Source organism: Mobula birostris, chromosome 5, assembly GCF_030028105.1.
Source record: "Mobula birostris isolate sMobBir1 chromosome 5, sMobBir1.hap1, whole genome shotgun sequence".
In the NCBI taxonomy this organism is placed as follows: domain Eukaryota; kingdom Metazoa; phylum Chordata; class Chondrichthyes; order Myliobatiformes; family Myliobatidae; genus Mobula; species Mobula birostris.
In genome coordinates, this window is record NC_092374.1 from 92,463,943 (window position 1) to 92,479,663 (window position 15,721).

Below are 15,721 nucleotides of genomic sequence, written 5' to 3' on the forward strand. Positions count from 1 at the left end.
TCAGCTGATTAACCCACTAAACGAACTGCACGTCGCTGGGATGTGGGAGGGAAATGGAGCACCCAGGCAAAACCTGTGTAGTCCCATGGACAATGTGGAAAATCCAAGTGTGCACACACACTCACACCCACACACATAAACACAGATACACACACAGACACACACTCACACCCACACACATAAACACAGATACACACACAGACACACACTCACACCCACACACATAAACACAGATACACACACAGACACACACTCACACCCACACACATAAACACAGATACACACACAGACACACACTCACACCCACACACATAAACACAGATACACACACAGACACACACTCACACCCACACACATAAACACAGATACACACACAGACACACACTCACACCCACACACATAAACACAGATACACACACAGACACACACTCACACCCACACAGACAAAAGTGCACGTGCACGCGCGCGCGCACGCATATATTGGGAACAGATGTTCTCAGGGAAATGTATGGAAGAAATGTGGCAAATGTTCAGGGGATATTTGCGTGGTGTTCTGCATAGGTACTTTCCAATGAGACAGGGAAAGAATAGTAGGGTTCAGAAACCCTGGTGTACAAAGGCTATTGTAAATCTAGTCAAGAAGAAAAGAAGAGCTTATGAAAGGTTCAAAAAGCTAGGTAATGATAGAGATCTAGAAGATTATAAGGCTAGCAGGGAGGAGCTTAAGAAAGAAATTAGGAGAACCAGAAGGGGGAATGAGAAGGCCTTGGCAGGCAAAATTAAAAAAAAACCCAAGGCATTCTACAAGTATATGAAGAGCAAAATAATAAGACATGAGAGAATAGGACCAATCAAGTATGACATTGGAAAAATGTGTAAGGAACCAGATGAAATAGCAGAGGTACTTAATGAATACTTTGCTTTGGTATTCACTACGGAAAAGGATCTTGGTGATTGTAGTGATGACTTACAGCAGACTGAAAAGCTTGAGCATGTAGATATTAAGAAAGCGGATGTGCTGGAGCTTTTGGAAAGCATCAAGTTGGATAAGTCACCAGGACCGGACAAGATGTACCCCAGGCTACAGTGGGAGGTGAGGGAGGAGATTGCTGAGCCTCTGGCGATGATCTTTGCATCATCAACGAGGGTGGGAGAGGTTCTGGAGGATTGGAGGGTTGCGGATGTTGTTCCCTTATTCAAGAAAGGGAGTAGAGATAGCCCAGGAAATTATAGACCAGTGAGTCTTACTTCAGTGGTTGGTAAGTTGATGGAGAAGATTCTGAGAGGCAGGATTTATGAACATTTGGGGAGGCATAATATGATTAGGAGTAGTCAGCATGGCTTTATCAAAGGCAGGTCATGCCTTACGAGCCTGATTGATTTTTTTGAGTTTGTGACTAAACACGTTGGTGAAGGTAGAGCAGTAGATGTAGCTTATATTGATTTCAGCAAGGCATTTGATAATGTTACCCCATGCAAGGCTTATTGAGAAAGTAAGGAGGCATGGGATCCAAGAGGATATTGCTTTGTGATCCAGAATTGGCTTGCCCACAGAAGGCAAACAGTGGTTGTAGATGGGTCATATTCTGCATGGAGGCCAGTGACCAGTGGTGTGCCTCAGAGATCTGTTCTGGGACCCCAACTCTTTGTGATTTTTATAAATGTCCTGGATGAAGAAGTGGAGGGATGGGTTAGTAAATTTGCTGATAACACAAAGGTTGGAGGTGTTGTGGATAGTGTGGAGGGCTGTCAAAGGTTACAACGGGACATTGATAGGATGCAAAACTGGGCTGAGAAGTGGCAGATGGAGTTCAACCCAGATAAGTGTGAGGTGGTTCATTTTGGTAGGTCAAAAATGATGGCAGAATATAGTATTAATGGTAAGACTCTTGGCAGTGTGGAGGATCAGAGGGATCCTGGGGTCCGAGTCCATAGGACACTCAAAGCTGCTGCGCAGGTTGACTCTGTGGTTAAGAAGGTGTTCGGTGCATTGGCCTTCATCAATCACGGGATTGAGTTTAGGAGCCAAGAGGTAATGTTGCAGCTATATAGGACCCAGGTCAGACCCCACTTGGAGTCTGTGCTCAGTTCTGGTCACCTCACTACAGGAAGGATGTGGAAACCATAGAAAGGGTGCAGAGGAGACTTACAAGGATGTTGCCTGGATTGGGGAGCATGCCTTATGAGAATAGGTTGAGTGAACTCAGCCTTTTCTCCTTGGAGCGACAGAGGATGAGAGGTGACCTGATAGAGGTGTATAAGATGATGAGAGGCATTGATTGTGTGGATAGTCAGAGGCTTTTCCCCAGGGCTGAAATGGCTAGCACAGGAGGGTGCTTGGAAGAAGGTACAGAGGAGATGTCAGGGTAAGTTTTTTATGCAAAGAGTGGTGAGTGCGTGGAATGGGCTGCCAGTAATGGTGGTGGAGGTCGATACAATAGGGTCTTTTAAGAGATTCCTGGACAGGTACATGGAGCTGAGAAAAATAGAGGGCTATGGGTAACCCTAGGAAATTTCTAAGGTAGGAACATGTTTGGCACAGCTTTGTGGGCCAAAGGGCCTGTATTGTAGGTTTTTTATTTTTCTTTGTATTTATTGTGAATGCCCACAAGAAAATTGATGGGTACATAGATAGATACTTTATTGCTCCCAAAGGAAATGACACTGTCACAGTAGCTTTCCAAGTGTACAGATATACGAATATCAGAAGAGAAGTCAGAAAGAATAAAATACAAGTTACCTCAGACAGTCTAACAGGACTTCCCCAGCTGTAGGTTGACTCATTGTATAGTCTAACGGCTGATGGTGGACAGCTGGACCAGAGGAACTGCACCCTAGGGTTCTGAAAGAGGTCGCAGTAGAGATTATGGAGGCATCAGTAAGGATCTTTCAAAAATCATTGGACTCTGGCATGGTGCCAGAGGACTGGAAAATTGCAAATGTCACTCCACTCTTTAAGAAAGGAGGAAAGCAGCGGAAAGGAAATTATAGACCAGTTAGCCTGACCTCAGTGGTTGGGAAGATGTTGGAGTCAATTGATAAGGATGAGGTGATGGAGTACTTGGTGACACAGGACAAGTTAGTACAAAGTCAGCATGGTTTCCTTCAGGGAAAATCCTGCCTGACGAACCAGTTGGAATTCTTTGAGGAGATTACAAGTAGGATAGATAAAGGGGATGCAGTGGATGTTGTATATTTGGACTTTCAGAAGGCCTTTGACAAGGTGCCATACATGAGGCTGCTTACCCATGGTATTACAGGAAAGTTACTGGCAAGGTTAGAGTATTGGCTGATTGGTAGGAGGCAGCGAGTGGGAATAAAAGGATCCTTTTCTGGTTGGTTGCCAGTGACTAGTGGTGTTCCACAGGGGTCAGTGTTGGGACCATTTCTTCTTATGCTGTGTATCAATGATTTAGATGATGGAATAGATGGTTTTGTTGCCAAGTTTGCAGGTGACACAAGGATTGTTGGAGGAGCAGGTAGTATTGAAGAAACAGGTAGAATGCAGAGAGAGAATGGGCAAGAAAGTGGCAAATGAAATACAATATTGGAAAATGCATGGTCATGCACTTTGGTAGAAGAAATAAATGTGCAGACTACTTTCTAAGAGGGGAGAAAATTCAAAAATCTGAAATGCAAAGGGACTTGGGAGTCCTTATGCAAAACACTCTAAAGGATAACTTGTAAGTTGAGTTGGTGGTGAGGAAGGCGAATGCCATGTTAGCGTTCATTTCAAGAGGTCTAGAATAGAAGAGCTGAGGCTTTATAAGGCAGTGGTGAGGCCTCACCTTGAGTATTGTGAACAGTTTTGGGCTCCTCATCTAAGAAAAGATGTGCTGGCATTGGAGAGGGTCCAGAGGAAACACCAGGCAAGGTCATTTGATTCCAAACAATAGGTTTATTGATCATTACAGAATGTCTCTCTGGTGCTTCCCGCTCCCACCCCTTTTCCCAACCTTGATTCCCCTCTCCCTGCCCCCATCTCACGCACAGTCCACAATAGAGACCCGTATCTGAATTGGGCTTATCATCCCTCACATCTGTCATGATTTTTTTCTCTTCCAGCAAAAGTACAGTGCAATACAGATAATTACTACAGTACTCAGCAAAGGTCTTGGGCACCCTAGCAATATATATGTCTCTAAGGGTTTTGCACAATATTGTAGGTACTTTGATAATCGATTGACTTTGAAGTTAAAAAAAATAAGTAACGTAGAAATAGTGAGGTAATATTCCTAGGTTTATGGAATGTTTGGAAATCTGATGGTGGAGGGGAAGAAGCTGTTCCTAAAACATTGAGTGTGTGTCTTCAGGCTCCTGTACCTGGTAGCAATGAGAAGAGGATATATCATACAGGAGCTTACCGCGCTGTGAGAGGTGGCATTGAAATGGAAAAGTGTTGACAGAATTGTCCCTCTCAACAAGGCCACTGGGGAGGCCGCAGCAAATATTTGCCGTCGGGACGTCAGTCTCAATGAACATTCAGTCACTCAGTGTGAGGAACAGTATCAGTGCTGGCTGCTTCACAGTGTTTACTGATGGAGAACAGAGAGCACAGAACAGTAACAGCACAGTACAGGCGCTCTGGCCCAGGAAACAGTGCCAGGGAGATCCTCCGCTGCGTGCCAGCAGACTGCAGGCTGACGGCAAATGCACATGCCAGTCGGAATTATCACAGTGCGGGAGGAGGCTATTCCTCCCCCCCCCCACCCCGTGCTGCCGGCTTCCGGCTGCCTCTCGGGAGCCTTCCAGCCACAGATTATTCCCGTTTGTGTTCAGGCGCGTCAAGGTGTGAGGCAGGCAGGTGCAAGGCACTGGGTGCAGGAGCGAGGTAATCGGGCTGCAGCTAGTCATAGGGCCACAGGAGATAGCAGCAGAATCAGGCCATTCAGCCCATTGCATCCTCACTACCCCATCACGGCTGATTTATTTCCCCTCTCAGCCTCTCCCCGTTACCTTTGACACCCTGACTAATCAAGGGCCGGCCGACCAAGTACAGCCGGTGACATTCTCCACAGCAGTCCCGTGGCAATGAATTCCACAGATTCACCACCCCGGCGAAATAAATTCAGCCTCAGCTCTGTCTAACGGGACGTCCTTCTATTCTGAGGCTGTGTCTCTGGTGCTAGACTCCATCACGATTGGAATCTCACTCTTCACATCCAATTCTTGGTAGCTTTCCATGAGAACCCCCATTCACTCTTCTAAACTCCAGCGAGTACAGGCCTGGAGCTTTCAAATGCTCCTCAAATGTTAACCCTTTCATTCCCGGGATCATTCTTGTAAACCTCGTCTGGACCTTCTCCAAAGCCAGCACATTCTCTCTCAGGTGAGGGGTCCAGGGCTGCTCACAATACTCCAAGTGAGGTTTTACCAATGCCTTGGTCTTGTGCCGACACTGTCTCTGTATTTCTTCCTGACCGAGGAGCCCATTATGTCCATGCTAACTCACGGATTATAAATCATAAAGCGGACCCTTCAGCCCCACTGGCCCATGCTAACCCATCTAAGCTAGGTCCATTTGCCTCAAATCCCTCTGAACGTTTACTGTTCGAGTATCTTTTAAATGTTGTTAATGTCCCTGCCTCAACACTTCATCTGGCAGCTCGTCCCAAGGATGGATGAAGAATTTTCCCCTTGGGTACCAGTAAAATCTCTTTCCTCTCACCTTAAATTTGTGCCCTTGATTCCTCAACCCTGGGAAAAAGACCGTGTGCATCTATCTGCAGTACCGTGCAAAAATCTTCCGCACATATGTAGTTGGTAAGTTGATGGAGAAGATCCTGAGAGACAGGATTTATGAACATTTGGAGAGGTATAATATGATTAGGAATAGTCAGCACGGGTTTGTCAAAGGTGGGTCATGCCTTACGAGCCTGATTGAATTTTTTGAGGATCTGACTAAACACATTGATGAAGGTAGAGCAGTAGATGTAGTGTATATGGATTTCAGCAAGGCATTTGATAAGGTACCCCATGCAAGGCTTATTGAGAAAGTAAGGAGGCATGGGATCCAAGGGGACATTGCTTTGTGGATCCAGAACTGGCTTGCCCACAGAAGGCAAAGAGTGGTTGTAGACGGGTCATATTCTGCATGGAGGCCAGTGACCAGTGGAGTGCCTCAGGGATCCGTTCTGGGACCCCTACTCTTTGTGAATTTTATAAATGACCTGGATGAGGAAGTGGAGGGATGGGTTAGTAAGTTTGCTGATGACACAAAGGTTGGGATAGTGTGGAGGGCTACAACAGGACTGAGAAGTGGCAGATGGAGTTCAACCCAGATAACTGTGAAGTGGTTCATTTTGGTAGGTCAAATATGATGGCAGAATATAGTATTAATGGTAAGACTCTCGGCAGTGTGGAGGATCAGAGGAATCTTGGGGTCCGAGTCCATAGGATGCTCAAAGCTGCTGCACAGGTTGACTCTGTAGTTAAGAAAGCATACAGTGCACTGGCCTTCATCAATCGTGGGATTGAGTTTAGGAGCCAAGAGGTAATGTTGCAGCTATATAGGACCCTGGTCAGACCCACTTGGAGTACTGTGCTCAGTTCTGGTTGCCTCACTACAGGAAGGATGTGGAAACCATAGAAAGGGTGCAGAGGAGATTTACAAGGATGTTGCCTGGATTGGGGAGCATGCTTTATGAGAATAGGTTGAGTGAACTCAGCCTTTTCTCCTTGGAGCGACGGAGGATGAGAGGTGACCTGATAGAGGTGTACAAGATAATGAGAGGCAGTTTTCATGTGGATAGTCAGAGGCTTTTCCCCAGGGCTGAAATGGCTAGCATGAAAAGGCTAGCACAAAATAGGTACAGAGGAGATGTCAGGGGTAAGTCTTTTACGCAGAGAGTGGTGAGTGTGTGGAATGGGCTGCCGGTGACGGTGGTGGAGGCAGATATGATAGGGTCTTTTAAGAGACTCCTGAATAGGTACATGGAGCTTAGAAAAATAGAGGGCTATGGGTAGTTCTAAGGTAGGAACATGTTCGGCACAGCTTTGTGGGCCGAAGGGCCTGTATTGTGCTGTATGTTTTCTATGTTTCTATGTGTATAGCTAGACTTTTGCACAGTACTAGATTTGTCAACGTGGGGCAGGGAGCAGTTTTGTAAATCCAGCAGGAACAAAGGATGTTGGGAATGCTGAGGGTGGAACATCACGGAGGGGTGTGGGACAGGTGGCAGAGGTGTGCCAGGGGTGGGTGGGGGGGGTGCAAGTGGAGACATACCCAGCTCTGAGACACCAAGCAAGGTCATTTGATTCCAAACAATTGGTTTATTGATCATTACAGAATATATCTCTGGTGTGTCCCGCTCTCTCCTGTCTCCATTCCCCTTTTCCCAACCATGATTCCCCTCTCCCTGCTCCTTCTAGAGATCCATATCAGAATCAGGTTTACCATCACTCACATCCATCATGAAATTTGTTTCATTTTTTGCAGCAGTACAGTGCACTACATAAACTACAGTACTGTGCAAAAATCTTGGACACCCTATGTGTGCGTAAGACTTTTACAGTACCTTATGATGAAATACACAATCAGATCAGCGTCTAGCTTCTGCTCCGAGGGATAAAGTCACAACCTGCCCAACCTTTCCTGAAAACACAGGCCCTCGAGTCCTGGCAATATCCTCACAAATTCTCTTTGTATCCTTTCCAGATTAATAACATCTTTCTGAAAACTAGGTAAATGGACGTGTGCAATACTCCAGGTGCGGTATCATCTGCCAAATCATCTGCTAACTCCCCTGCTAACAAACAAACACACACACACACACACACACACACACACATGCACAGAGCCAGCGTTTGGGATTGAAACTGCATCTCAGGAGCTTTGAGGCTGATTGCCCCGGACAACTCCTTTAAACGTTCAACCTCTTACCTCAAATACGTGCCCTCTAGTGCTTGACATTTTCACCCATGGGAAAAATAAAGATTCTGATGCCTCTCACAATTTTATAAACTTTTATCAGATCTCCACTCACCTTTTGATACTCCAGAGAAAACAACCCAGGTTTGTCCAACCTCTCATTATAGCACATACTCTGTAACCCGGAAGGCATCCCGGTCACGCTCTCCTCCATGCTTTCCAAACCCTCGTAATGGGGTGACTGGAACTGAATGCAATCTCCCAGAAACGGCCCAACTAGAGTTTTATAAAGCTGCAACATAACTTCCCGACTCTTGAAACCAATGCCTCGACCAACATCCCTGAACGGAAAATCTGACCAAAAAAAATAGTAGATATGGCCCAGTCCATCACAGGTAAAACCTTCCCAACCATTCAACACATCTCCATAAAACGCTGTGGCAGGAAAGCAGCATCCACCATCAGGGACCCCCACCACCCAGGACACGCTCTCTCCTCACTGCTGCCACTGGGAAGAAGGTACAGGAGCTTCAGGACTCACTCCACCAGATCCAGGAACAGTTACTACCCCTCAACCATCAGGGTCTTGAACCAAAGGGGACAACTTCACTTGCCCCATCATTGAAATGTTCCCACAATCCACAGATTCACTTTCAAGGAATCTTCATCTCATGGTCTCGAAATTTATTGCTTATTTATTTATTATTATGGTTTCTTCTTTTTGTATTTGCATGGTTTGTTTTCTTCTACGTTCTGGTTGAATGCTCCAGTTGGGCGGTCTTTCATTGATTCTGTTATGGTTACTAGTCTGCAGCGTTATTGAGTATGCCCACAAGGAAATCAATCAATCTCAGTGTTGTATATGGTGACAGATATATATACGCACACATACACACACACTTTCATAATAAAATTTACTTTGAGCTTTTGAACTTTAAGGGCAAAGATGACATGTCCTAATGAGCTTTGAATGGTCACTTCTGTAAGACAGAATGAGGCCATTCGGCCATTTGAGTCTGCTTTGCCCAGCACAGATGATTAATTACCTCTCTCTACCCCATTCTCCCACCTTCTCCCCATAACCCCTGATGACGTTGCTTGGGTTGCGGGCTGGCCCCTCCCATCACTGCTGCTCTCTGGTGTTTGCTCGGTGCTGCCCTCCAGTGTTCACTAGGACAACTTACTAGCACAAAATGCTGCAGGATCTCAGCAGGCCAGGCAGCATCAATGGGAAAAAGGACAATTTACCAGCGACCCTACAGTCATGCCGCTCTGGGACCTGGGCTATATACCATTTTGTTCTTTGTATGTTCTCTGAAATTGTAACGATATGTGCTATTTGTGCTAGTGTAGCGTGCTGTGTGCTTTGCACCCTGGCCCTGGAGTAATGCTGTTTGGTTTGGCTATATTCATCTATGGTTGAATGATAATTAAACCTGAACTTGACTTGACTTGATGCCCTGACTAATCAAGAATCCATCAACCTCCGCTTTAAATATACCCAATGACGCGGCCTTCACAGCTGTCTGTGGCAATGAATTCCACAGATTCACCACACTCTGACTAAAGAAATTCCTCCTCATCTCTGTTCTAAATGGAACTCCCTCTATTCTGAGGTTGTGTCCTCTGGTCCTCGACTCCCCACCATAGGAAACATCCTCTCCACGGCCACTCTATCTAGTCCTTTCTACATTCAATAGGCTTCAATGAGATACCCCCTCATTCTTCTAAACTGTAGCAAATACAAGCCGAGAGCTTACAAATGCTCCTCATACATTAACCCTTTCATTCCATGCTCTCGGTAGCTATCAGTCTATCATTTGTTCTTTTTCCCTTCTATTGCACTCTGATTGTTTGTCCGTCTTTGTTCGTGTGTAGACTTTCATTGAATCTGTTGTATTTCTTTATTCTACTGTGAATGCCTGCAAGAAAAGAAACCTCTGGGTGGTATATGGTGACATATATGTACTTTGACAATAAATTTATTTTACTTTGCATTCTGATGAAGGGTCTCGGCCAGAAATGCTGACTGTTTATTCCCCTCCGTTGATGCTGCCTGACCCGCTGAGTTTGTGTGTGTTGGTCAAGAGGTAAAGAGTGGGAATAAAGGGAACCTTTTCTGGTTGGCTGCCGGTGACCAGTGGTGTTCCACAGGGGTCAGTGTTGGGACCGATTCTTTTTACATTATATGGCAATGATTTGGATAACGGAATTGATGCCTTTCTGGCCAAGTTTGCAGATGACACGAAGATAGGTGGAGGGACAAGCAGTGTTGAGGAATTAGAGAGGCTACAGGAGGATTTAGGCAGGTTAGGAGAATGGGCAAAGAAATGGCAGGTGGAGTACAGTGTTGGGAAGTGTATGGCCATGCACTTTGGTAGAAGAAATGAAAGGGTTGATTATTCTCTAAATGGAGAGAAAATACAGAAATCTGCGGTCAAAGGGATTTGGGAATCCTTGTGCAGGAGTCCCTAAAAGTTAATGTGCAGGTTGAGTCTGTGGTGAGGAAGGCAAAGGCAATGTTAACATTCATTTCAAGAGGACTAGAATATAAAAGCAGGGATGTAATGCTGAGGCTTTATAAGGCACTGGTGAGACCTCACTTGGAGTAGTGGACCCATTATCTAAGAAAGATTGTGCTGACATTGGGGAGGGTTCAGAGGATGTTCATGAAAATGATTCCAGGAATGAACAGCTTGTTTGATGGCTTTGGGCCTTTATTCACTGAAATTCAGAAGAATGAAGCGGAACCCATTGAAACCTATTGAATGTTGAAATGCCTCAGTAGAGTGGATGTGGAAAGGACGTTTCCTGTGGTGGGGGAGTCTGAGACCAGAGGACTGAGCCTTAGAACAGAGATTAGGAGGAATGTCTTTAGTCAGAGAGAGGTCAATCTGTGGAATTTGTTGCCACAGGCAGCTGTGGAGGGTCAAGTCATTGGGTATATTTAAGGCAGAAGTTGACAGATTCTTGAATTGGTCAGGGCATGAAGGGATACAGGGAGAAGGCAGGAGACTGGGGCTGAGAGGGAAATGGATCAGCCGTGATGGAATAGTGGAACAGACTCGATGGGCCAAATGGCCGAATTCTGCTCCCATATCTTATGGTCTTAATTACAGCATCTACAGTGCCTCTTGTGTCTATGATACGTTAGCCACAAGCCTTCTTTACCACCCTATCAACCTGTGCACCTGAGCCCACCGTCCCCCTGCACACCAAACTTGTTAATTTTACCCCCGAACCTTTGCTCCCCGTTCTGCCTGTAGCCGCCCTGCCTGTCCCGTATCGGGCGCTGGAACTGGAAAAGCCGAGGTCCCTTGGCTGGAAGTTAGGTCGCTGTGGGTTGAAGTCTGGGGACCGGGGTCCCAGCGGTGCATGGTCGGGAAAAGGTGAGGGTCGCGGTGGGCGCCCGCCTCTGATCCCCTCCCGTCTGCTCTCTCCCAGGGCGGAAAGTCAGCGGCGCTGGAGACGGTGCGGCCCAACCCCACGGCCAGGCTGGGCTTCCTGCAGGCCCTGCTGAGCAGCAAAGCGGTCCTGCGGAAAAGACGGGGGAGCAACAGAGGTACTAACGAGGAGGCAGCGCCGCCCCACCGCTGCTGCCCCGGACACTTGGCACCCTACCGAAGGGCAGTGACTAGTTTAACGATTAAAGACGGGCTTCACTTGTCACACGTAGAGCGAAACGCGTCGTGCAGGGGGCAGCCCGCAAGTGTCGGCCCGCTCCTGGTGCCAACGTAGCCTGCCCAGAACTCACGAACCCTTTGGAATGTGGGAGGAAACCGGAGCACCCGGAGGAAACCCACGTACAAACGCCAGGCAGACAGCAGCGGGAATCGAACCGCGATCAGTGACAGCGTTACGCTAACTGCTGTGCCGCCAAACCCCGCCCCGCGCCCCCAGTCCCTTCCCCGTGTCAGTAGTACTTGCCCCGGCGGAAGTGGGCAACCACCTCACTGGTCGCACCGTGGGATCTTGCTGTGCGCCGGTCGACCCCTGCCATCCGCCCCGACCCCGGGAACCGAGTACCAGGGACGTTTCCCCGCAAAGCAGAATCGACATTGGGAGAGGGCGTCGGTGCCTGGCCGGGGCGGGGTGTGGGGGGCGAGATTTCCTCCCAGCCTATGTTCTAATCCGTCTTTTAACTCCCGGTAGGTCCAGGATCCAAGAACAAAGGGACATTTGCAGCTCACTTTGAAGGTAACTCCTCCCAGTGTTTGTTCCTCCCACCTGGGCCCACTGTGGAATGGGATTTGGGAGGCAGGGCGGGTTGGGGGGAGGCTGGAAAGAGATCTCCGAAGGGGAGGGCCCACGGAGGTCCAGCCTGATCCCGCCTAATCCCCATCCTCCCCAAGCCCCCTTGGATGGCAGCATCGCCAGACCCCACGAGCACCTGTCCACTTAACCCCATATTCTCTCGTATCCGCACCTAGCCATTCTGCAGACCCTCAAACTATCCCGCAGTGAGGGTCACTAAGTGCCTGTGTGTGAGAGACCATCCCCATCAGAGTCAGTGAGGGTCACTAAGTGTGTGTGTGTGTGAGAGAGAGACCATCCCCATCAGGGTCAGTGAGGGTCACTAAGTGTGTGTGTGTGTGTGTGTGTGTGTGTGTGTGTGTGTAACCATCCCCCATGAGGCTGTGTGTGTGTGTGTGTGTGTGTGAGAGACCATCCTCATCAGGGTCAGTGAGGGTCACTAAGTGTGTGTGTGTGTGTGTGTGTGTGTGTGTGTGTGTGTGTGGGACCGTCACCCAGTGAGGGTTAGTGTGTGTGTTGGTCTCTACTGCAGTGAGGGTCAGTGTGTGTGTGGGACCATTCCCCAGTGAGGGTCAGTGTGTGTGGGGATAGACGTGAATAAAATACTTTCTGACCTCACCCCTGTTCTGATCTCCCCCCAGTGACGCCGGGTACAGAGAATGGAATATATGTTGTTGATCAAGGTAGGTGTTTGCCTGAGCCACTCCATTCTGCTGCACTGTAGGAGTTTTCCCAGTGAGGGGCGCAGGACCCCAGGGTGATCCCCTCCCTCACCCGTCACTACCCCCCTGATGGGACACCACTTACCGTGAAGAAAGATCAAAAATGGCCAGGGGCTCTCTCAGCTCACAGTGTGTAAAGCTTTCAAGTTCAGGGGGCCAATCAAAACCTGAGTCCAGGGAGCAGCACACTGTGTGTGGGAGGGACAGTGAGGGAGCACCACGGTGTGGGAGGGAGAGTGAGGGAGCACTGCACTGTGTGAGGGACAGTGAGGGAGCACCATGCTGTGTGAGGGACAGTGAGGGAGCACCACAGTGTGGGGGGGGACAGTGAGGGAGCACTGCACTGAGGGACAGTGAGGGAGTACCACGCTGTGTGAGGGACAGTGAGGGAGCACCACAGTGTGGGGAAGACAGTGAGGGAGCACTGCACTGTGTGAGGGACAGCGAGGGAGCACTGCACTGTGGGAGGGACAGTGAGGGAGCACCACGCTGTGGGAGGGACAGTGAGGGAGCAGTGCACTGTGTGAGGGTGGTGAGGGAGTGATCGATTACAGAGCATTGGAATAAATGAGTAGTTTGCAGGTTGGAAGGTGGTGAGTGGAGGTTTTGACCACTGGGACCCAAGCTATTCCCAACCAACAATGCTGATATGTATGAGGGAGTCAAGTGTAACATATTCAAGTTTATTAGCAATGTAAAACTGAGTTGAGAGATAAAATTAGATTAAGATTATCTTTATCGGTCACACTTGGAGGCATACAGTAAATACGTCATTTATGTCAACGGGCAACGCAGTCCGAGGATGTGCTGGGGGCAGTCTGCAAGTGTCACCGTGCTTTCAGATTCAACATAGCCTGTCCGCAACTTCCTAACCCTATGGGATGTGCGAGGAAACCGGAGCACCCGGAGAGAAACAGCGGGGAGAACGTATAACCTCCTTACAGACAGCAGCGGGAATTGGTCGGTGAGAACCGTGGCTGCAAAGTGGAGAGTGCGGTAGGTAAAGGCAGGCAGGCAGGCGGAATATCCCGAGGGAAGATTTCAGATTGCCCACTTTGCTAGAAAAAAATGAGAAGGCGGAGCATTATTTCAAACACTGCGAGATTGAGAGGTGCAGGTGTCAGGGGAGCCTTGGTTTTGTACACGAGGTCGGTGCGCAGCTGCAACAAACTGTGACGAACACGAACAGTATTCTGCATCGAATTCAGAAGTACAAGACTAGAGATGTCTTCCTGTGGTCGTGCACAGCCTCGGGGAGTCTGCGTGGGAGGCATATCCTTGCGTAACAGGCAGAGCAGTAGGGAAATGATCTGCCTGGGTGGCGTGTAAAACGAGGATTTTCACTGTATCTCAGTACCTGTGACAATAATAAATCATTTCATTCGTTCTTGTTTTCGGTAAAATGACCGTGCGCACGGATGCAGTGGTCTCTCTGGGTCCAACCAAAGGTAATTGTTCGTCCTTTACCTCTGTTTCACGATCGCTGGCTATCTTCCCCTGGAACGGGTGTCTGGACGCAGGAGGAGCTGAAATAGTTGCGCACGGTGTTCGGCCACCCAGGGAAGAAGGCATCGGAGGAGGTTCACAATCCAACGGAAGGCGCGGCTAGTTGTCCCGGACGACTCACTGGTTCATTGGGGAGACCGGCTGTGCGGCCTCAGACGAGACCCTCGGGGTTGCCTGTTGCGGCGGCTGATGATGGAGCCGGGAGCTGGCTGTGTGCCGCTGGGTTGGGGGGGGGGGGGGGCTGACCCGCTCCTGACAGTGCTGCCCCCCAGTGTTCACTCGGTGGAATTACGTCCGTCTGGGGCTGCGTGGCGCGATATGAGGAACTGCTGAGGCCAGTTCTTGTAGAAACTTGTCTCCAGACAACATCCATGCACCATCAGTCTCCGGGCCATGACACTCAGGCACCTGGCCATTCTTATTAAAGTTTTTTTGTAATTGTATGTTTTTCTGCGACCGTAAGTATGTGTGTGCTATGTGCTGTGTGTAACTGTCGGTGCTGTGCTTTGCACCCTGGCCTCGGAGGAGCACCGTTTTGTTTGGCTGTATTCATGCATATGGTTGAATGCCAGTAGACAGATAAATAAATAAACTTGCCTACCAGTTTACCCGGGTGTTGTCTGTGAGGAGTTTGCCCGCTTTCCCAGTTTCCACCCACATCCCAACGTCGTGCAGGGCAAGTGGTTTAATTGGCCACTGTGAGATGCGCCCCACCCCCTCATGTGTGGGTGGATGGGGAGACGTGGGTGGGGGTGGGGGGTATAAAATTGACACTGACGTTAGGATCACTATAGATGGGCGATAGGTGATTGTGTTAGTACTGCCAGACGTATTGGGATGCTGTGAAAGGCTTTTGTTCACATGCTGTCTGGACAGATAATTACACTGAGGTGCTACACAGGGAAACAGATGCAGAAAATCAGCTACAGGTACAGAGAATGCAGCCCAGGAAGATAGTTGGCATTGGCCTGCCAGGCTGGGTTATCTTCCTGCCATCTGACTCTCACTCTGACTAAAACAATCATTTATTGCCAGTGAACCAGTGAGAGGGAGCCTGCGAAACTGGGCCTGGTAAATTCCAAGAGAGCACAGCCTTTATATCGGCCTGGTGGCCTAGGTGTTAGCACAACGATGTACAGTACACGTGACCCGGGTTCAATTCCTGTAAGGAGTGTCTGCGTTCTCCCTGTGTACATGTGCGTTTCCTCCCACAGTCCAAAGACCTGCCAGTGGGTAGGTTAATTGGTCATTGTAAATTGTCCTGTGACAGGCTAGGGTCAGGGATCGCTGAGCAGTGTAGCTCAGAGAGCTTATCCCCTGTATCTCAATAAATAAATAACCAATGTATGGCTGAGGACCTGCTGAAATA

The 15,721-nt window shown here is 48.5% G+C and overlaps 2 protein-coding genes across 2 annotated transcripts in view; both read left to right on the top strand.

Annotated features, from left to right (window-relative positions):
- The window catches only part of tnfsf12 (TNF superfamily member 12), a 45,173-nt gene that overhangs the window by 18,101 nt on the left and 11,351 nt on the right, over positions 1 to 15,721 (top strand). The window contains exons 4-6 of the mRNA XM_072258440.1: positions 11,315 to 11,432; positions 12,023 to 12,067; positions 12,766 to 12,807. Of these exons, the coding sequence (XP_072114541.1) occupies positions 11,315 to 11,432; positions 12,023 to 12,067; positions 12,766 to 12,807 (205 nt within the window). The remainder of the gene's footprint in view (positions 1 to 11,314; positions 11,433 to 12,022; positions 12,068 to 12,765; positions 12,808 to 15,721) is intronic.
- The window catches only part of LOC140197882 (uncharacterized), a 3,347-nt gene continuing 2,076 nt past the window's right edge, over positions 14,451 to 15,721 (top strand). The window contains exon 1 of the mRNA XM_072258439.1: positions 14,451 to 15,721. This exon is cut by the window's right edge and continues 2,076 nt beyond it. The gene's annotated coding sequence lies outside the window, so the exon portion shown is untranslated.